This window comes from Ranitomeya variabilis, chromosome 2, assembly GCF_051348905.1.
Source record: "Ranitomeya variabilis isolate aRanVar5 chromosome 2, aRanVar5.hap1, whole genome shotgun sequence".
In the NCBI taxonomy this organism is placed as follows: domain Eukaryota; kingdom Metazoa; phylum Chordata; class Amphibia; order Anura; family Dendrobatidae; genus Ranitomeya; species Ranitomeya variabilis.
Genome location: NC_135233.1, coordinates 567,785,061 through 567,807,089, shown reverse-complemented (window position 1 = coordinate 567,807,089; position 22,029 = coordinate 567,785,061). Strand labels below are relative to the sequence as shown.

Genomic DNA, 22,029 nt, shown 5'->3' with positions numbered 1-22,029 from the left:
GATTTTCACGCACAACCATCTCTAGGGTTTACAGAGAATGGTCCGAAAAAGAAAAAAAATCCAGTGAGCGGCAGTTCTGTGGGCGGAAATGCCTTGTTGATGCCAGAGGTCAGAGGAGAATGGGCAGACTGGTTCGAGCTGATAGAAAGGCAACAGTGACTCAAATCGCCACCCGTTACAACCAAGGTAGGCCTAAGAGCATCTCTGAACGCACAGTGCGTCGAACTTTGAGGCAGATGGGCTACAGCAGCAGAAGACCACACCGGGTACCACTCCTTTCAGCTAAGAACAGGAAACTGAGGCTACAATTTGTACAAGCTCATCGAAATTGGACAGTAGAAGATTGGAAAAACGTTGCTTGGTCTGATGAGTCTCGATTTCTGCTGCGACATTCGGATGGTAGGGTCAGAATTTGGCGTAAACAACATGAAAGCATGGATCCATCCTGCCTTGTATGGAGCATCTTTGGGATGTGCAGCCGACAAATCTGCGGCAACTGTGTGATGCCATCATGTCAATATGGACCAAAATCTCTGAGGAATGCTTCCAGCACCTTGTTGAATCTATGCCACGAAGAATTGAGGCAGTTCTGAAGGCAAAAGGGGGTCCAACCCGTTACTAGCATGGTGTACCTAATAAAGTGGCCGGTGAGTGTATATACATCTATATATATAATTGCCTAGGAGGTACTTCCGTCTGTTTCTAACTTCCGTCTGTCGCAGAAATCCTGGGTCGCTGAATGGTTGCGGTCGGCTGGCCACGACCAATCAGCGACAGGCACAGTCCGGCCGCGAATTGGCTCCTCCCTACTCCTCTCCAGTCAGTGCCCCTCCAGTCAGCAGCCACATAGGGTTTTAGCAGTCCGTTACATGGAGTGCGTTACACCGCGGCATAACGCGGTGTAACGCAGTCCGTTAACGCTATTAACTCTGTTTGACCAACTTTTTTTACTATTGATGCTGCCTATGCAGCATCAATAGTAAAAAGATCTAATGTTAAAAATATTAAAAAAAATAAAAAATCATTACATTCTCACCTTCCGGCGCCTTTCCCGCTCCTTGCGACGCTCCGATCCCAAGAATGCATTGCGGCAATGACTCGAGATCACGTAATGGTCTCGCGAGATGGTGACGTAGTGGTCTCGCGAGACCGCTACATGATGATGTATTGTTGCTGCAATGCATTCTTGGGACAGGAGTGTCGCGAGGAGCAACGCTAAACGCCTGGCCTGGATCCGGGGGCCGATGGAAGGTGAGTATATAACTATTTTTTATTTTATTTCTTTTTTTAACAGGGATATGGTGCCCACATTGCTACGTGGGCTGTGTTATATACTGCGTGGGCTGTGTTATATACTGCGTGGCCTCTGTTATATACTACGTCTCTGGGCTATATACTACATGAGCTGTACTATATACTACGTGGGCTGTGTTATATACTACGTGGGCTGTGTTATATACTACGTGGGCTGTGTTATATACTACGTGGGCTGTGTTATATACTACGTGGGCTGTGTTATATACTATGTGGGCTGTGCTATATACTACGTGGGCTGTGTTATATACTACGTGGGCTGTGTTATATACTACGTGGGCTGTGCTATATACTACGTGGGCTGTGCTATATACTACGTGGGCTGTGCTATATACTACTATACATATTCTAGAATACCGGAAGCGTTAGAATCGGGCCACCTAGTATATTATATATATATTTATATATTATATACACACAGACATGAATGTATACACATATAAATGCACACATACACATATACTGTATATCAATGCTAAAATTGAAACTAAATGTTAGGAAGAGACAAGAACCTGGAGCTTTGGTTTTAAACTTATTTCCCTTTATTGAACTGTACTTTAGGTATTGCGAATCAGATAAAGTCACATTTATAAAGCAGACCATCCAGTTGCTGATTATATTCAATAGACCGTCCTCTGTGAACCGACAAATCCAATCAAAGCATTACATTTTTTTTATTTTAAGTAAAAAAAAAAATCAAAAATAATAAAAAATGGAATAGACAGTTGCCAATCCATCACATCACAAAACACACAACTAAAAAAATAGCAATTAAATGATGCTGGAAAAGAAAACAAAAAAATAGGAAAAAAAAAAAAAAATAATAATAATAACACTTCAAGCTTTGAACTATCAATATAATACATGAAGCAACAAAAGACGACAACATTGGAACTGATTTTTCTAACACTATAAATTCAGTCAGAAGCAGAAGCTCTAAAGAACACTAGTAAGAAGCAGGACAATAAAAATACTGAGCATGAAATACTTTTAATCTCTCCCATTAATATTCATTTCCAGCTGCTTATAATAGCAGCGCCTCATGGCCAAATCATTAGAGTTTTACATCTGGGTTGCAAATGACACTTTGATTGGATGTAATGTTCAAATGGTTTTCCCCACTGTGCCTCCGTCAAGTCTTCTGCGGAGAGAAGTCCTGTAGTGCCACCGGCTCACTGTGCGTGCTGGCTCAACGTGTGGTTCTAAAGAGACGAAGAAAGGAGAAATGCATGAGGGGCGCAATAATAGAAAGCGTGCCCATACCCTCCTACTCAGTACCATTTATGAAGAGCTCCACATAAAAGCCTCTCATTTATTACAAAAATAAAAAATGAAGCCGGTAAGGAATGGCTGCCAATATGACACGGCCGTCTTTGTACTGATGCTGACATGAACACACATCACATTTTGGTCCCCTTGTCCCAGCCTTGTGCTGCCACCATGATCACAATTCATGCAGAGAGGAGGAGAAGAGAAATAAGTAACATCGCGAAAGGGAGAAAGTCGACCCTGGGGGATTTTTTTTTTTCATTCTTTTGGCCGTGAAAAAAAAAAATCCCTTCCCATCACCTTCAGGCCGTTTGCCGTATTGTATCCTTTGTTCTCGGCAACAACTAGAGAGAGGGTTCCTTTGCCAGGAGAAAAGGAATTGGCAGAGATGAGGTGTTTACAGCCTAGAAATGCCTGAGCAGATCCAGATGACTTCCAAACCGCTCTACGGCAACACATTCACTTTGGTGATAACCTCTTCGGTGCCAGTGCCGGTACCCGGACATATCAGGCAAAGGAACCACTGCTCGGCAAAGGACCCGGTGTGACGAGGGCAGGATAATCGCTTTCTTCCCTTTCCTCATGTTCGGATTACGACTCAGCGGGATTTCCGGATCCTGACACTTGCCTTAAATTCTACGTGTGGAATATTTTGCACCAACAAGATTCTGGCTAGGATGGTGAGGAAGGGACACAAAAGTTGGCAGGAGGGGCATCGGAATACCTAAATTCTAGCTATACTAAACTTGTACTTTTTACACTAGAACTCCGCTCTGCAACTTTACATTCTATATTCTTTGCACTTTCTGCAATTTCCACTAAAGCATTTTAATATTGAGTTAAAAAAAATAAATAAAACCTGCACTCTGCAGCAATGCCTTCCAGAAGATGGTTTTGCCAAGAGTGAGCACAAGAAGCACTTGGTAGAAGGAGGGTGCTATGATGGTGATAGGGAACAGCATGAGCATGAATATGGACACTATATTCACTAAATATATAAGCACTGACTGTAAGCGCAATGTGACTGGAATGTAACAGATATGGTGGATATATCATTGAAGCAGCCACTCAGGGGCCCAAGAGATAAGAGGGCCACTATTAGCTCCAAAGTAGGAGGAATGGTCTATTATGATGAGGTTCTTGCACAGGGACCCCCTTCTGCCATTGCAATGTATACAATAAAAAAGAATATCTCAATTTCGGTTTTGAGTGACCACTTTAGGCATCGGTAGGGGTAAAGCATTTTCTCCTTCCCGTACGTATGCATAAATTACAAGCGTAATCTGCAAGAGAAAGCTGATAGATGACACTCCATCATTGTAATGACATGCGCTTAATGAAAATTGTCTGGAGGAAATGGTTAACTAATGAACCTTCCATTCAGAGGGCTGTCTCTCCTGGGGAGCAGTGACCCCATTTAGGAGAAATGGAATTTCTTGGCGCTTGCTGTGCAGAAGAGTGACCACTAGATGGCGTACATAAAAGACCAACACTATGGTTATGGATCTCCCAATATAAAGGGTGAACGTGGGGGCAAAAAATAGATGTAAATTAATTAGATCCTACAGTTTCGGGACATGCGGTCTATTTTTAGAGGTCATCTTTAGGAGGTGTAATACTCAATTTTTTTTAAATATTTGCGTTAATAAAATCTAAGGTTTTTAGAGGAAAGAATATCTGCTCAGTGTTTATTTATTTTACGCCGTATGTGACAGATACAAGTAAATTTCACGTTTACCATCGGCACATGACAGATCCATACACATTTAACTGGTGTCATTTAGAAAGATAATGCCCAATCATCACTAGATCAGGGATGAAAGCAGAACTACGGCATTAGGTATCTGTGCGGCTGCGGCATTGATTGCATCGGGCGGGTCAATAACGGAATGGTATGTGGCTCCAAATCTGATAATGAAGTGCTCAATAGGAACCCTGCTCTCTGGAACAATACAGGACCACGGCACGCTCAACCAAATACGCCTGCCATTTATTACATTATTAATATTGCAGTCTCAGAAAAGACCACCAGGCTCGGGGGGAAAAGTAAAAAAAAGCAAAGGATACATATAAGGATGAACTTATTTGGGTGTTTAAACGACAAACAATAAAGACAAACAACCAATAAATGACAGCTGACAATGAAAAACAATAAATGACAGTTGACTATGAAAAACAATAAATGACAGTTGACTATGAAAAACAATAAATGACAGTTGACTATGAAAAACAATAAATGACAGTTGACCATTTATGAAAAACAATACATGACAGTTGACTATTTAAAAAAACTAAAATGACAGTTGACTATTTAAAAAAACTAAAATGACAGTTGACTATTTAAAAAAACTAAAATGACAGTTGACTATTTAAAAAAACAACAAATAAATGACAGTTGTACATTTGCAAACACACGGTATTTTATACACATGCACGGCATATATTATTATTTTTGCCATTTTTTTTTCCAACGGGTGAATGAAAGCCGTGTTTGTTGCCCCTTTGCAGTCAGACATGCATATTTTTAGAGCAGTTTGACCGTCGTCCAAGAGCCTAAGACTAACAGATGGCCTGTCTTAAAGCTTCATATGTTCACTAGTTTGCACTTCTGACAAACAGTAAATGTACTCGAGAGTCCGCCATAAACCGAGCTGAATGAATATTCTGCTGCTATTTAGTTAATACACTTCATTAGAAGTAATCAGCAATGTTTCACATAAAGCAGGTGTGCTGCTGGCTGGCGCCTCGCTGTGGGTCTGTGCGGAGCAGGCGGGCACTGTATGGGCACCTTGCGAGGGCTTCATACCATAGAGTTGTTTGGGATGAGCAGTTCTGGTGGTCTCATGGATGGAGTAAAATCCTTCCAAAAATATCCTCATAACATCTTTTGGTCTGAGCGTATTTTTTTTTAATTTTTGTAAGGTAAAAAAAAACAAAAAAGGAATTCTGCTGGGGAAACACTGGATAACTATTGCTTTTTATTGGAATTAAAACTTGGTCTTTAAAAGGGAATCCATCAGCATAAATGACTGTGCAAACCAAGCAGAGGCGCTGGCTGCACCCTAGGAGTGACCAAGCAGTTCAGCGCACCTTCCCATCTATCTCCGCCCTCTTCTTCCTTGATGACAGCTGTGGCTTGAGAAAGATACAGATGGTAGGAAAACAAGTAGGCGAGAAGGTGCACTGAAGCGTTTGGCCACACCAAGGGTGTACCAAGCACCTGTGATTGGTTTGAATAGGTATTTTACAGCAGTTCCCCACTCTGGATAAACCCATTTTTTATTACAAGTATCACATGGCATCCTCAAGCTGAATCTGCAGCAAAAAAAAATCAGAATTGCACAATTCCCATTAATAGCAATAGGCCATCATGTAATGCATGGATACTGAGCCCTCCAACAAAGCAGCGTGCAATCTAAAGCCCCCCCCCATACACACTGATTGTAAGACTGGTGGACGACTAATGTGCTTGGGGGGCATCCTGATGGACGATGTCAGCGGAAAAAAGGATCGGGCAGAGTAAATGTGTTTGATTATTTTGTTCTCAAGGGAGATGGGCTTAGTCCCCTCTACACATGTATGCTCATCCAGTATTAGTCCTCTCTACACATCCATGCTCACAAAGGCTTAGTCCCCTCTACACATGCATGCTCACAAAAGGCTTAGTCCCCTCTACACATGCATGCTCACAAAGGCTTAGTCCCCTCTATGCATGCATGCTCACGAAGGCTTAGTCCCCTCTACACATCCATGCGCACGAAGGCTTAGTCCCCTCTACGCATGCATGCTCACGAAGGCTTAGTCCCCTCTACACATGCATGCTCACAAAAGGCTTAGTCCCCTCTACACATGCATGCTCACAAAGGCTTAGTCCCCTCTACGCATGCATGCTCACGAAGGCTTAGTCCCCTCTACACATCCATGCGCACGAAGGCTTAGTCCCCTCTACGCATGCATGCTCACGAAGACTTAGTCCCCTCTACACATCCATGCTCACGACTGCTTAGTTCACTCTACACATGCATGCTCATGAAGGCTTAGTCCCCTCTACACATGCATGCTCACAAAGGCTTAGTCCCCTCTATGCATGCATGCTCACGAAGGCTTAGTCCCCTCTACACATCCATGCGCACGAAGGCTTAGTCCCCTCTACGCATTCATGCTCACGAAGACTTAGTCCCCTCTACACATCCATGCTCACGACTGCTTAGTTCACTCTACACATGCATGCTCATGAAGGCTTAGTCCCCTCTACACATGCATGCTCACGAAGGCTTAGTCCCCTCTACATATCCATGCGCACGAAGGCTTAGTCCCCTCTACGCATTCATGCTCACGAAGACTTAGTCCCCTCTACACATCCATGCTCACGACTGCTTAGTCCACTCTACACATGCATGCTCACGAAGGCTTAGTCCCCTCTACACATGCATGCTCAAGAAGGCTCAGTCCCCCCTACACATGCACGCTCATCCAGGATTAGTCGCCTATACACATGCACGCTCATCCAGGAATAGTCCCCTCTACACATGCACGCTCATCCAGGATTAGTCGTCTATACACATGCACGCTCATCCAGGAATAGTCCCCTATACACATGCACACTCATCCAGGATTAGTCCCCTCTACACATGCACACTCATCCAGGATTAGTCCCCTCTACACATGCACGCTCATCCAGGATTAGTCGCCTATACACATGCATGCTCGTCCAGGATTAGTCCCCTATACACATGCACACTCATCCAGGATTAGTCGCCTATACACATGCACGCTCATCCAGGATTAGTCCCCTTTACACATGCACACTCATCCAGGATTAGTCTCCTCTATACACATGCACGCTCATCCAGGATTAGTCTCCTCTATACACATGCACGCTCATCCAGGATTAGTCGCCTATACACATGAACGCTCATCCAGGATTAGTCGCCTATACACATGCACGCTCATCCTGGACTAGTCCCCTAGACACATGCATGCTCATCCAGGATTAGTCGCCTATACACATGCACGCTCATCCAGGATTAGTCGCCTATACACATGCACACTCATCCAGGATTAATCCCCTATACTCATGCACGCTCATCCAAGATTAGTCCCCTCTACACATGCACGCTCATCCAGGATTAGTCCCCTCTACACATGCATGCTCATCCAGGATTAGTCCCCTATACACATGCATGCTCATCCAGGATTAATCCCCTATACACATGTATGCTCATCCAGGATTAATCCCCTATACACATGCACGCTCATCCAAACCAAGTCACAGTTTACAAATGGCAATTAAAAATGAAGTCCAGAGAGAAGATACAATGTGTACACGGACATGTGCAAACTGCAAGAAATGGAGTCTGCAGAGAGACTAGCCATATATCTAGCAACTGATATAATCTTGTATCTCATGCTTTAAAATGTAGAAGCCTAGCAACAGCACTAAATAAGCTGGATAGATCAGCTTTATGGACGCTGAACAATTACCGCACATAACAGACTCTGTGTGGGAGGGTAAAGTCACTTCTCTTAGCAAATTTACTTAGTTTCTGAACAGAATTCCTTTTGCTTTTGGGTAGATTAAAGAGAGCTCTTTAAGAGTCACCAAATCAATGTTGCACAAACTTTCAGCACTTGCATAAGTTTTTATTGAAGAATTGCTCACTCTGACCAGTTTGCTCCTTCATCCCACCCTAACGTGACTGTTACGTCCTCATTGGTGGGCCGCCATTCAAGAGGACGACTGGGGCTATTTTAGATCCATATTACCAGTCCTTTCAGGAAACATTTTCAGCAGGCTCATTATCAGCAGAGGCAGGATTACAATGACAAGTAAAACGCCTATACACAGCTGATAACACAGGATCCACCACTCACAGCAGGCAATGTCACATCTGATCATGATCCTCCCCTTCCAGGATGACCTTTTCACCCGCTTATTAGACACCTCAATACATAAGATAGAGTCAGTCTATTGCTGCTAATGTACATGTGCATTTCCTGAAACAACAGGAAATGTCTAGAATAGCCTTGTACCCGTGTGAAAATTGCAAGATTTCTAATTAGTACTTTTAATAAAGATCACAATATGAGAACAAAAAAAAAATTACCAAAAAAGTAAAAAAAAAAAAAGAAAAATTTAAAATATACATGCGACACAGATTTGAGCAATTTAAACAAGAGTCTATGACACAATCCTATAATAATATATGGCCTTTCTGACATTTCAGGGCGTTTTACAGAAAACAATAAAGAGATATGTATTAATCGGAACATCGTCACATCAACGCGTCGGGGGTAAGCCAGATCAGAGAATACATTCCGTCACGTTCAACTGGAAAAAAGGGGTAACACAGGCGTGAAGTATCAGTAAATAATCCCTGCTGTGTTCAGAAATGCATTAAATACACAGTGAGACGCCCTGTCTGGATGATTACGCATCTATGTCCTCATTCATGTTACTGCCGCTCAACAGTTTCCTCCTCTCGACGACAAGGTAAAGGCTTTATGCTCCATAATAACCAGTGTAATGGTGACCTGGAGGCCACTGCCGCCGTCACGTGAGGCACCGATTCATGGAAGATATAATAAGGAACAACAGAAGAACACTACTAGCTGAATGATAGTCAATGAAATTACACGGGAATCCGCCATCAGGCCACCTGATTCGAGAGCTGCATCATGTAGATAAAGGAACCCCAATTCCAGTGATGTGTCACTTACAGTGATTTTATGAAAACTACAGAATCAGCTGGAGATCATCACTAGAGGACTAGTCATTCCGCAACCACGCCCCCACCACTGATTGGCAGAGGACTAGTCATTCCGCAACCACGCCCCCACCACTGATTGGCAGAGGACTAGTAATTCCACAACCACGCCCCCACAACTGATTGGTAAATTCTGTCTATGCATAGTGCGCTCTCGTTACGCTTGGATTGACCTCTTTAAAGAGATGATTATTATTGAAAACTGGCCCTTTCAACTGCAAGAGAATTTTCAGAGAAAGTGACTGGAGAAATACTCTATTTCTTGACCAACCATTACACATCCATCTGTCCCTGAAAGTGGCAGAACACTTTTAGACAGCCGTCTCCAAAGGAGAGATTAGCTCTTTCCCCTGGCTTTCCTAAGCACGTGTCAATAGGAAAAGTAGGGTACCGATGCATTTACGCTGGCTGAATATCAGGAACAAGCGTTCAGATAAGTGGCCCATGTAAAAGAGGCTTCCAATCATACGGCGAACGATGATTGCTTATTCACTGGCTGAAATTGTTTTGTTTTTTTAGCTTACTCAAAAATCATCACTCGGCAGCACATCAACATGTGCTACCAAAGACAGTGACAGTCTATAGATTGTTCTGAAATGATTAGCAGTGTGGTCGACCTGTAAGAACAGGCTATTGTACGACCACCAGTTGTCTATTATGTATCCAATTGGCAGTCGATTAACCCTGTGGGTAGGCTAGCCTAAATACACCCTAAATTGCTGCAAAACATCTGTGACGGCGGCATGAAATGTGCAAGTATCGTCAGCAGGGAAAACGGACAGGAGAAAAATATTATAAGCTATAAAGTGTCCGTGTAAAGTGTGAATAAGCCCCTTAGAATGGAGATTTCGGTTAAACAGGAGATTTGTAAAATGGGTTTTTTTTGCGTATTTTTTTTTTCCTTATTTATATAGAACATGAAAACTGCTGCAAAAAGCCGAAATTAGAGACTAAACAACAAGAATAAAATAAAGATAATAGCAATAATAAATATTTCTCCAAATGGCTGCCCAATACAATACTGTTTTACCTTTATTCTTAATGAAGACCCATGTCCGCGGCCGGCGGCTTTTCTGGTCAGTGCCTTCAATTGGAATGTAAATGCGTCTACTAAATATTTAATGTAGGGACAACGGCGGTAATAAGTCTTCCTAGCATTATGCTAATGTAACAACATCATTTCGATGTCATCCTGCCTTCCAAGCAAATGCAACCAAATTGCAGTTAAGCCTGAATTAATTCAGTAAACTGCGGCTAAGCATGTCAGAGGGCATTACAGGAAACATACAGCACCTAATAGATTTAACCGTTCTGCTGCATTGCTGGGGTACAGCTATTGTCCTAATGCAAGAAAACAAAGTAGAAAACGTTAAAACTTCCCCCCTCCTTCAATGCATCATCGCCGTTTTGTATTTGATCGGTAATGTTTGTCAAATAAATAAAAATATCGTATGTGAAAATTTACGCAAATTTCTGGCAGAAGTCCATGCTCCAGGCTGGGAATACAGAAGTCTACCCTTTGTTTTCTACTCAAATAAAAAAACTTCTCCGATAAGGGCGACGTTGAATGATTTCACTTGGCTGACGAGCTGCTTACTTTATAGGACTGCCGAGCAAATATAACATTTAACAAGAAAAACCGTACGTTAGATTTTCGAAAGCCACTGGAAGCGTCTTCAGCTGCCTTGGGAAATGTTCCTCACCACAGTGCTTTCAATGCAAAAAGTCTCAAGAGAGGGCTGACACAGAAAGAACTGAGAAAATCAGAAAACAAGGTATGACTTGACGCCGAGCGCACCCAACAAAGGAAGAACGGTGCAGTGTGATTGCCGGGGGATCGAGTTTTACGAATTGATGTCAATATCAACTTCCCGCAATTTTACTCCCAAGATTTTTTTACTTTTTTTTTATCTACAGAAAGAACATGTTACATAAGCGTCTTAATCACTAATATAATGCAACTGCTATAGAGGAAAACCACAGCGGCTTTCAGGCATCAGGACCACAATGTGGAAATATCGCCAGCACTCGAGAATTGTGTGTCCTCGCAGCCATCAGGGCTTCTCTTCAAGTTGAGGAAAATTGTCACCTCTAGTAGTTCTGTTCTTTTGCCCTTCATTTCAGCACAGCAATGGTTAATCGTTTCTGGATCTGAGTTGCTGATGACCCCATCGGCTATTTAAACATAGATCTTGCATTCATTGCCTGGTGATCAAGGTATTTCCTTCCCGACTCCGTTTGCTTTTATTGTTGCTTTTGAAATTAATTGTTCTTCCATTGTTCCTGACCATGTTTCTCTCTAATCCTTTGATATCAAATAGAGTACTTGAAGCTGTTTCCTGTTTACCCTCTGCTCCCATTCTCTGCGCAACTGCATTCCGTCGGACCTCCGTGCACCTGATCACGACTCTAGTCTTTGGGAACCCTTATGCTTCGCAGTGAAGTCCCAATCATAGTCCCCTTTCTATTTTCCGATAGTGGTCAGGTAAAAGCCAATCAGACTGTGGCGTAGAAGATGCACGGTCCGATAGAGGACGGGTCAGAGCCAATCGGACTGTGGCATAGAAGATGCACTGTCTGATACAGGACAGGTCAGTACCAAATGGATTGTGGCGTAGAAGATGCACAGTCCGATAGAGGACGGGTCAAAGCCAATCGGACTGTGGCGTAGAAGATGCATGGTTCGATAGAGGACAGGTCAGTGCCAAACGGATTGTGGCGTAGAAGATGCACTGTCCGATAGAGGATGGGTCAGTGCCAAACGGATTGTGGCGTAGAAGATGCACTGTCCGATAGAGGATGGGTCAGTGCCAATCGGACTGTGGCGTAGAAGATGCACTGTCTGATAGAGGATGGGTCAGTGCCAAATGGATTGTGGCGTAGAAGATGCACTGTCTGATAGAGGATGGGTCAGTGCCAAATGGATTGTGGCGTAGAAGATGCACTGTCGGATAGAGGATGGGTCAGTGCCAATCGGACTGTGGCGTAGAAGATGCACTGTCTGATAGAGGATGGGTCAGTGCCAAATGGATTGTGGCGTAGAAGATGCACTGTCTGATAGAGGATGGGTCAGTGCCAAATGGATTGTGGCGTAGAAGATGCACTGTCCGATAGAGGATGGGTCAGTGCCAATCGGACTGTGGTGTAGAAGATGCACGGTCCGATAGAGGACGGGTCAGAGCCAATCGGACTGTGGCATAGAAGATGCACTGTCTGATACAGGACAGGTCAGTACCAAATGGATTGTGGCGTAAAAGATGCACAGTCCGATAGAGGACGGGTCAAAGCCAATCGGACTGTGGCGTAGAAGATGCATGGTTCGATAGAGGACAGGTCAGTGCCAAACGGATTGTGGCGTAGAAGATGCACTGTCCGATAGAGGATGGGTCAGTGCCAAACGGATTGTGGCGTAGAAGATGCACTGTCCGATAGAGGATGGGTCAGTGCCAATCGGACTGTGGCGTAGAAGATGCACTGTCTGATAGAGGATGGGTCAGTGCCAAATGGATTGTGGCGTAGAAGATGCACTGTCTGATAGAGGATGGGTCAGTGCCAAATGGATTGTGGCGTAGAAGATGCACTGTCGGATAGAGGATGGGTCAGTGCCAATCGGACTGTGGCGTAGAAGATGCACTGTCTGATAGAGGATGGGTCAGTGCCAAATGGATTGTGGCGTAGAAGATGCACTGTCCGATAGAGGATGGGTCAGTGCCAATCGGACTGTGGTGTAGAAGATGCACTGTCTGATAGAGGATGGGTTAGTGCCAAACGGATTGTGGCGTAGAAGATGCACTGTCTGATAGAGGATGGGTCAGTGCCAAATGGATTGTGGCGTAGAAGATGCACTGTCTGATAGAGGATGGGTCAGTGCCAAACGGATTGTGGCGTAGAAGATGCACTGTCTGACAGAGGATGGGTCAGTGCCAAACGGATTGTGGCGTAGAAGATGCACTGTCTGATAGAGGACGAGGCAGTACCAATCGGATTGTGGCGTAGAAGATGGACGGTCCGATAGAGGACGGGGCAGAGCCAATTGGACTGTGGCATAGAAGATGCATGGTCCGATAGAGGACATGTCAGTGCGAATCGGATTGTGGCTTAGAAGATGCATTGTCCGAAAGAGGAAGGGTCAGTGCCAATCGGATTGTGGCTTAGAAGATGCACTGTCCGAAAAGGAAGGGTCAGTGCGAATCGGATTGTGGCTTAGAAGATGCACTGTTCGATACAGGACGAGGCAGTACCAATCGGATTGTGGCTTAGAAGATGCACTGTCCGATAGAGGATGGGTCAGAGCCAATCGGATTGTGGCGTAGAAGATGCACTTTCCAGTATATGACAGGAACCATATAACACAGATATGGTGGAGAAGAGGACCAATAAACAATTGGTACAGAAAATTTGATCTAGAATAGGGGCGATCATCTGAAAAAGGTTTTCAGATTAGGTTACACTGTAGATACAAGCTGATCTACATACAGGTCTAATTCTTGCACTCTACTTCATGCATCTTCCAGGTAAATTTGTTTATCAATTCAAAAAACAATGGCAATGTTGTAGAGGCATTGGTCTCGTTATAGCAGATGTAGAAGATGTAAGGACCTATAAAAGGTGGCATTATCTCCTTACTGCCTACTAGAAGGAATACACGCTATTGCTCTAGTTTAGATCTCAGCACAATGTAGACCAAGTCGCCAACTGTTTGTTAATTCATACATTGTGTGAACAAAAATGTGGACTTTTGGACTGCAATTCGCGGGTTTATGGAATTAAGCTGGGGTTGGCTAACAAACATTTATTACCTACCCACATGATACATCATCATGATCCATAAAAGCTTCCACCAACCATGAGAACTGGGATCGGCCATCTCCTTTGGCCCCAAAGTCATTGAATGAAATGGAAGTGCAAACGTGCGACCATTCCTTCATGAGAAGTCGGCCGGTGTGCCTCATTTGTATGATTGCTTAGGATCCCATCAATGGGATGCCCAATGACCCCACATTTATCACCTATCTAGTGGATGGGTCATAAATGTGATTTGCGAGTCATACCCTTTAGTGTTACAAGTGGATGGTGGCAAACCTACCCCCTGATCACTGGAGCACAAATTATATCAACTTTGACAAATCACTTGACTTAAAAGGGGGCTGTCCACTACTTTTCCATGGATCACCTATTCATTGGGATAGGCCATCACTATCAGATCGGTGGCGTTCCAACACTTGGCGCCCCCAGGTGATCACCTGTTTCCAAAACACAGCTCCGTCAACTGTACACAGGCCATAGTGGGATACTGCAGATCCACGCCAATTCATTAAAATAAGCAAAAATGTGCTGTACTTGCCCCCTGGCACCAGAAACAGCTGACCGGTGTCGCACCAACAACGACCTGATATTGATGACCTTTCTTAAGGAGGGTTTATCAATATAAAAGTAGTGGACAACTCTTTTAAGGCCTTCATACAAAAATGACTAAAACTGGCCAAACTCTCAGACATGGGCCAGAGTGTATGACAGACAAATTTTTATAGGGTCCTCCTGTTCTCAGATTTAAGCAACAAATTTTTTTTTTTTTTAAATATATCTATTCTTTTATGTCCTGCAGGTAGACGCTTCTATGGAGGATCGTGCTCCATCGTATCTGGCTGATCGCATAATCTGACTCTCTGATGGCAAATCTGTTTTCGCTAAATGAAAGATATTTGCGCTTGTTTGTCAGGACAAAAAGTCAATACTGCAAACAGTGCGAGCGAGCAAGAGGCTTTTTTTTTTAGTGCATGAGCAACATCTGTAGCACAGGCGGAATAAAACGTTGAAGGCTACATCTCCTTTACTGCAGACAAGAACCTCAACTAAGAACAATAAATAATTGATGTGACCAGGGATCCATGTGCGGATACAGCTCCGGCGTTCCAGAACACATTGGGCAGGTACGGAGAACATTCCTACCGGACAATCCGCTCCATACTCTCCCCCCAAATGGTGTCTGTGCTAATTATAAGTTTCAGCAGTTCCAAAGAGCCGGAGAACGGTAAAAGAATACGTTCCGGAGACAAACCTAATTTGCTGTGATGTATTGTGTGCATGCTTCACTGATCAAAACTGCAGCTGAGACGTATTATATTTAATGATCTAGACATTCCTTGTAAAAACACTCAGATATATATTGTTATGTCTGGATAAGCAGCCGAGCTTTATTCCAAGAGAAATCAAATAAGCACAGGATTGCAGGAGGGAAAGCGGCACAGTTCTTCTTTTCCAAAACAGAAAAATGCTTTTGCCAACGACTAGAAATATATATATTACTTGGGGCCCAGGATCCAAATCTAAAGCCAATCAATCATTATAGCAGCAACCGAATCTATAGACCAGGTGTGGTGAAAAATACGATATTCAATCAAAGTCCTAAAGTCAAGTCAACCAAATTCCTAAAGTGAAGATATCATGCCATTTAAAGGGAATCTGGCAGTAGGCTCGACCCTCCTAAGCCGTCTATATGGGCCCATAGGTCATAGAAAGTGGAGTAAAATGACACCTTGATAGCTGAGATCTAATGTTTTATTCCAGAGAAATCCACGTTTTACTTAAATGAGCTGTTAAGATCTATGGGCCGGACCTAGATCTCCCAGAGAATCTGTCTCCAAAGATTATTGTAAATGAAAGTAATGGCTGACAGTCTGCTCTTTTGATCTACATGTCTCACACTGGTAACACCTCCTGTCATTTAAAATAAGCTCTGGAGGCAGATTCTCAGTGAGATCTATGTCCGCCCATAGATCTTAACAGCTCATTTACATATTAGGAAAAAGGTGGATTTATTTGGAATAAAACATCGGATTACAGATATCAAGGCATCATTTTACTCAACGTTCTATGACCTACATGCCCATATATACGGCTTAAGTGGGTTGATCCTACTGACAGATTCCATTTAAAGGGATATTCTCAAGTTTGTAAGCAAGGTGCCATCTATAGGATAGAGTATAATATCCTGACCTCTGGAATCCACACTCATTTCAAGAACCAGGCCCTTGGGAATGGAGCTGTGGTTATACGGACTGCTGCCACTCCATTCATTCTTATTGAAGTGCCAAAGACCGGCTGAGTGCAATGCTTGCCAATCTCTGACGGTTCCAACAAGAATAAATGGAACAGCCACCACTCCATTCACAAGGGGCGCAGATCCGCGCACTGATGGGGATCCAAGTGGGCAGACCCCCAGTGACTGGGAAGATACAGTTACGTCCATATATATTTGGACAGACACAACATTTTTCTCATTTTGGTTATAGACATTACCACAAAGAATTTTAAACAAAACAATTCAAATGCAGTTGAAGTTCAGACTTTCATTTGAGGGTATCCACATTAAAATTGGATGAAGGGTTTAGGAGTTTCAGCTCCTTAACATGTGCCACCCTGTTTTTAAAGGGACCAAAAGTAATTGAACAACTGACTCCAAGGCATGGACAGGTGTGGGCAATCCCTTCGTTATGTCATTCTCAATTAAGCAGATAAAAGGCCTGGAGTTGATTTGAGGTGTGGTGCTTGCATTTGGAAGGTTTTGCTGTGAAGTAAACATGCGGTCAAAGGAGCTCTCCATGCAGCTGAAACAAGCCATCCTAAGGCTTCGTGCACACTTTGCGGTTTTTGCTGCGGATCCGCAGCGGATTTGACGCTGCAGATCCGCAGCAGTTTTCCATGCAGGGTACAGTACAATGTTACCCTATGGAAAACAAAAACCGCTGTGCCCACGATGCGGAAAATTCATTGCGGAACCGCTGCGGAAAAAAAGAAGGAGCATGTCACTTCTTTCTGCGGATTCCGCAGCGGTTTTCAACATGCACCAATAGGAAAGTGCAGTTGAATACCCGCAGAAGAAACCGCATGAAAATCCGCAGCGGTTTTTCACTGCGGATTTTCATGCGGTTTCTTCTGCGGATTCTTCTGCGGGTTTTCAACTGCACTTTCCTATTTGTGCATGTTGAAAACCGCTGCGGAATCCGCAGAAAAAAGTGACATGCTCCTTCTTTTTTCCCGCAGCGGTTCCGCAATGAATTTTCCGCATCGTGGGCACAGCGGTTTTTGTTTTCCATAGGGTAACATTGTACTGTACCCTGCATGGAAAACTGCTGCGGATCCGCAGCGTCAAATCCGCTGCGGATCCGCAGCAAAAACCGCAAAGTGTGCACGAAGCTTAAGCTGCGAAAACAGAAAAAACCATCCGAGAAATTGCTACAATATTAGGAGTGGCAAAATCTACAGTTTGGTACATCCTGAGAAAGAAAGAAAGCACTGGTGAACTCATCAATGCAAAAAGACCTGGGCGCCCACGGAAGACAACAGTGGTGGATGATCGCAGAATAATGTCCATGGTGAAGAGAAACCCCTTCACAACAGCCAACCAAGTGAACAACACTCTCCAGGAGGTCGGTGTATCAATATCCAAATCTACCATAAAGAGAAGACTGCATGAAAGTAAATACAGAGGGTTCACTGCACGGTGCAAGCTACTCATAAGCATCAAGAATAAAAAGGCTAGACTGGACTTTGCTAAAAAACATCTAAAAAAGCCAGCACAGTTCTGGAAGAATATTCTGTGTGCCCAGATCCAGCCAAATGCAGCCAAACTGATTGGTCGTTGATTCATACTACAGATGGACAATGACCCAAAACATGAAGCCAAAGCAACCCAGGAGTTTATTAAAGCAAAGGAGTGGAATATTCTTGAATGGCCAAGTCAGTCACCTGATCTCAACCCTATTGAGCATACATTTCACTTGTTAAAGACTAAACTTCAGGCAAAAAGGCCCACAAACAAACAGCAACTGAAAACCACCACAGTGAAGGCCTGGCAGAGCATCAAAAGGGAGGAAACACAGTGTCTGGTGATGTCCATGAGTTCAAGACTTCAGGCAGTCATTGCCAACAAAGAGTTTTCAACCAAGTACTAGAAATGAACATTTTATTTAAAATTATTGAATCTGTCCAATTACTTTTGGTCCCTTTAAAGGGCCACTGTCACCCCCTCCAGCCGTTATAAACTAAAAGAGCCACCTTGTGCAGCAGTAATGCTGCATTCTAACAAGGTGGCTCTTTTAGTTTTTGCTTCTGTTATTCCCTCAATAAAGCGTTTTATAATTTTCCCTAAATACCTGTCTTTGTACCTGGAGGAAGGTCTGAAGCCTCCTCTGTGAAGCGCCCAACTGCCGTCACTCATCTCTTCTGGGGCGATGGTCGCCGCCCCCTGCGCGCTGTTCTTCTTAAATCCGGCGCCTGCGCTGTGCGTGCCTGCCTGGGGGGCAGGCGCAATGTTCATTGGCCGTCAGGCAGGCACGCACAGCGCATGCGCCGGATTTAAGAAGAACAGCGCGCAGGGGGCGGCGACCATCGCCCCAGAAGAGATGAGTGACGGCAGTTGGGCGCTTCACAGAGGAGGCTTCAGACCTGCCTCCAGGTACAAAGACAGGTATTTAGGGAAAATTATAAAACGCTTTATTGAGGGAATAACAGAAGCAAAAACTAAGAGAGCCACCTTGTTAGAATGCAGCATTACTGCTGCACAAGGTGGCTCTTTTAGTTTATAACGGCTGGAGGGGGTGACAGTGGCCCTTTAAAAACAGGGTGGCACATGTTAAGGAGCTGAAACTCCTAAACCCTTCATCCAATTCTAATGTGGATATCCTCAAATGAAAGCTGAAAGTCTGAACTTCAACTGCATCTGAATTGTTTTGTTTAAAATTCATTGTGGTAATGTCTATAACCAAAATTAGAACAATGTTGTCTCTGTCCAAATATATATGGATGTAACTGTATCTCTTATCCTTCGTATAGGTGATAAATTCCAAACGTTACATTACCCTTTTAAGTGGTATCCCGCGGTTAACATTGAAGTCATGTCCATAACCTGCACGGTCAAGTGCCGTACATGTAAGCGTCTCTGCTGGCGCCAGCGTATGGTTACAGTGGTAAATTACGGTATATGCTAGATCGGAACAGAAACTTGTCATCAACAGGTAAGTGGAATTATGGTTTTCATTTTATATTCCTTACCCTTAAGCCACTTTCTTAATAAAGGGGTTGTCCCATATACAAAGTTTCTCACCTATCCCCAAAATAGATGATAAATGCATAATCACTAGCGACCCCAAAGTCCAGCGTGTGAATGGAGAGGTAGGAAGTATGTGCTACCACCACTCCTATAGACAGTCAATGGAGCAGTGGTCGCACATGCTCAGTAGTGCTCAATTCACACAGGGAACTCTGGGACCTCATGTTTTCATGGTCATGGGGACCCCCACAAAGTTTAGGTGCAGCGGTAGTCTAAATAATTACCAATTATTTAGAAAGTTGTTCTACACGAAGTTGCCTGAAAATGTAACCAGAAATCCCCTAAAAACATCTGTATGGAGAAAATGAAGGGTAGTTACCCTACGTGACAAGGAAAGTCAGACTGTTACACTCATTATTTCTAGAATTGTCACTTCCAAGGTCAAACTTAACTTAAAAACCAGAAATAAAAAGAGTGAGTTGTAAGACCCCGACACTTCCAGCTCATTGTCATATTCTGGCCATATTATGCTGAGATATAAGCGGCATACTGACAATTAGAAATCTGAATTTCCAGCTCACTGAAAGCTGATATTTGCACAGAATTGCTATGTGTAGCTCTTATGAAATTAGCAACCGTGTAATTAAGAATGCTAATTGGGTAAAACAGTTGGCCATTAAGACTATAATCAGGACACTGGTTTATAGTATTTACCAAGTTGAAAATAGAAGCGGTGACAGGATTTCACTGGCTCCAAACCAGCACAAAACTAACTACTTCAGTTTGTTTTTCCCGAGGTTTCATATTACAGAAAATGTTCTCAGAAGTGATGAATACTATGACTCAAAGGGAGTAAAAAAAGACCTATTTGTTGTATCCGATTTTTCTACTAAACGTATTGTTTTTTAATTTGCAATTCATTTTTTCTCCTATCACAATCTTGATTAAAGATAATAATCATGCAATTTCCACACCGGCCACTGGGGCCGTTCTATAGTCCTACTTCCTGTTGTTTCAGGAAATGCGCATGTACATTAGCCACAATGGGCAGACATGCATCTAATGAGCGTATGCAAACGCAGGGCGAGCAGGATCCACCAATCACCTTTAGCAATTGGTGAATTCTATTTTATCACCTGTATATAGAGGTGTCATTAGTAATGGAAGAATCGATTCACAGGACCCCAATCTATCAGGCAGGTAAGTAATCTGTGGCCACTGAACAGAAGGCATGCAATTCTCCTTACCTCCCGGCATTCCTAGCTCTTCTTTTGATTAGCTGGGCTATGACGCTGTCCTATGTGCGTCACCCTGTGTATTCAGTGATCATAGTCCTGCAAACCCATTTTCCCATCTCTAGTTATTACCGGTCTTGGTAACCCTGCCTCTGATATTAATGAGACTGCTGAAAACTCTTCCTGAAGGGACAGGAAATATTAAAAAAAAGCCCCAATGGCCACTGTGAAAATTGCAAGATACCAATTTTGATTTCTAGTAAAGATAGTGATAGAAAAAAACATTGCCCAAATTTTTAAAAGATGCATGGTACACCAAAACCCGGTTTAAACAGTAGGTCAGTTTCTGATGACACCCCCCCAAAAAAAACAAATATTACATAAGTACCATTAAAGTATTTAAAGGGGACCGGTCATCAGGAAATTAGACCCCTATCTAAAGCCAAGTGTGTAAAGGCCCTTTAATGCTTATTACATTCATACCTTTCTTGTAGTATTTAGTATAGAAATTGTACAGCAATCCAGCTCTGAAGTATCGCAAGGGCAGTGGGCGGACACCGCACTTCCAGCTCTCATGCCCGTCTACTTATTTCCCTGCCAGCTGCCGACCTTTAATCTTTCACTGAAAGGTTATGCTTCTCTTTTCCCTTGGCAGAGATTCTATGCAGGGGTCATCTCATCAAAAGGAGCAGCGCATGCGCTGCCAACTCATTAGAGATTACTCCTGACAGTGATTCTCTCCAGGAGCCAAATCATCGCCCGGGGTAGTCTCATCAAAAGGGGCAACGCATGAACAGATTGCTGAGGAGAGCCTGCCTGTGCAGGCGCTGCCAACTGAGAAAAAAAGACAACTCCAGGTAGGTATTCTCTGCAGGGGCGAAATCATTGCCCAGGGTAGTCTCATCAAAAGGGGCAGCGCATGAACAGATTGCTGAGGAGAGCTTGCCTGTGTATGCGCTGCCAACTGAGAAAAAAAGACGACTCCAGGTATTCTCTGCAGGGGCGAAATCATCGCCTTGGGTAGTCTCATCAAAAGGGGCAGCGCATGCGCAGATTGCTGAGGAGAGCTTGCCTGTGCATGCGCTATCAACTGAGAAAAAAAAGACGACTCCAGGTAGGCATTCTCTGCAGGGGCGAAATCATTGCCCAGGGTAGTCTCATCAAAAGGGGCAGCGCATGCGCAGATTGCTAGAGAGAGCTTGCCCCTCAATCTGCGCATGCGCTGCCAACTCAGAAGAGACGACTCCTGGCAGTGATTCTCTCCAGGAGCCAAACCTGCTTACCGACTCCACAGGCCTGAGGGGAAGCGCATGCGCAGATTGCTGGAGAGCTTGCTCATCAATCGGCGCATGTGCTGCCAACTGAGAAGAGACGACCCCAGGTAGTGATTCTC

The 22,029-nt window shown here is 43.7% G+C and overlaps 1 protein-coding gene across 5 annotated transcripts in view; it reads right to left on the bottom strand.

Annotated features, from left to right (window-relative positions):
• Window positions 1–1,833: 1,833 nt before the first annotated feature.
• Window positions 1,834–22,029, bottom strand: part of ZNF423 (zinc finger protein 423) — a 291,743-nt gene continuing 271,547 nt past the window's right edge. For all 5 annotated transcript variants that reach the window (XM_077288235.1, XM_077288238.1, XM_077288239.1 and 2 more), the window contains one exon: window positions 1,834–2,516. In XM_077288235.1, the coding sequence (XP_077144350.1) occupies window positions 2,487–2,516 (30 nt within the window). In that variant the 3' untranslated portion in view covers window positions 1,834–2,486. The remainder of the gene's footprint in view (window positions 2,517–22,029) is intronic.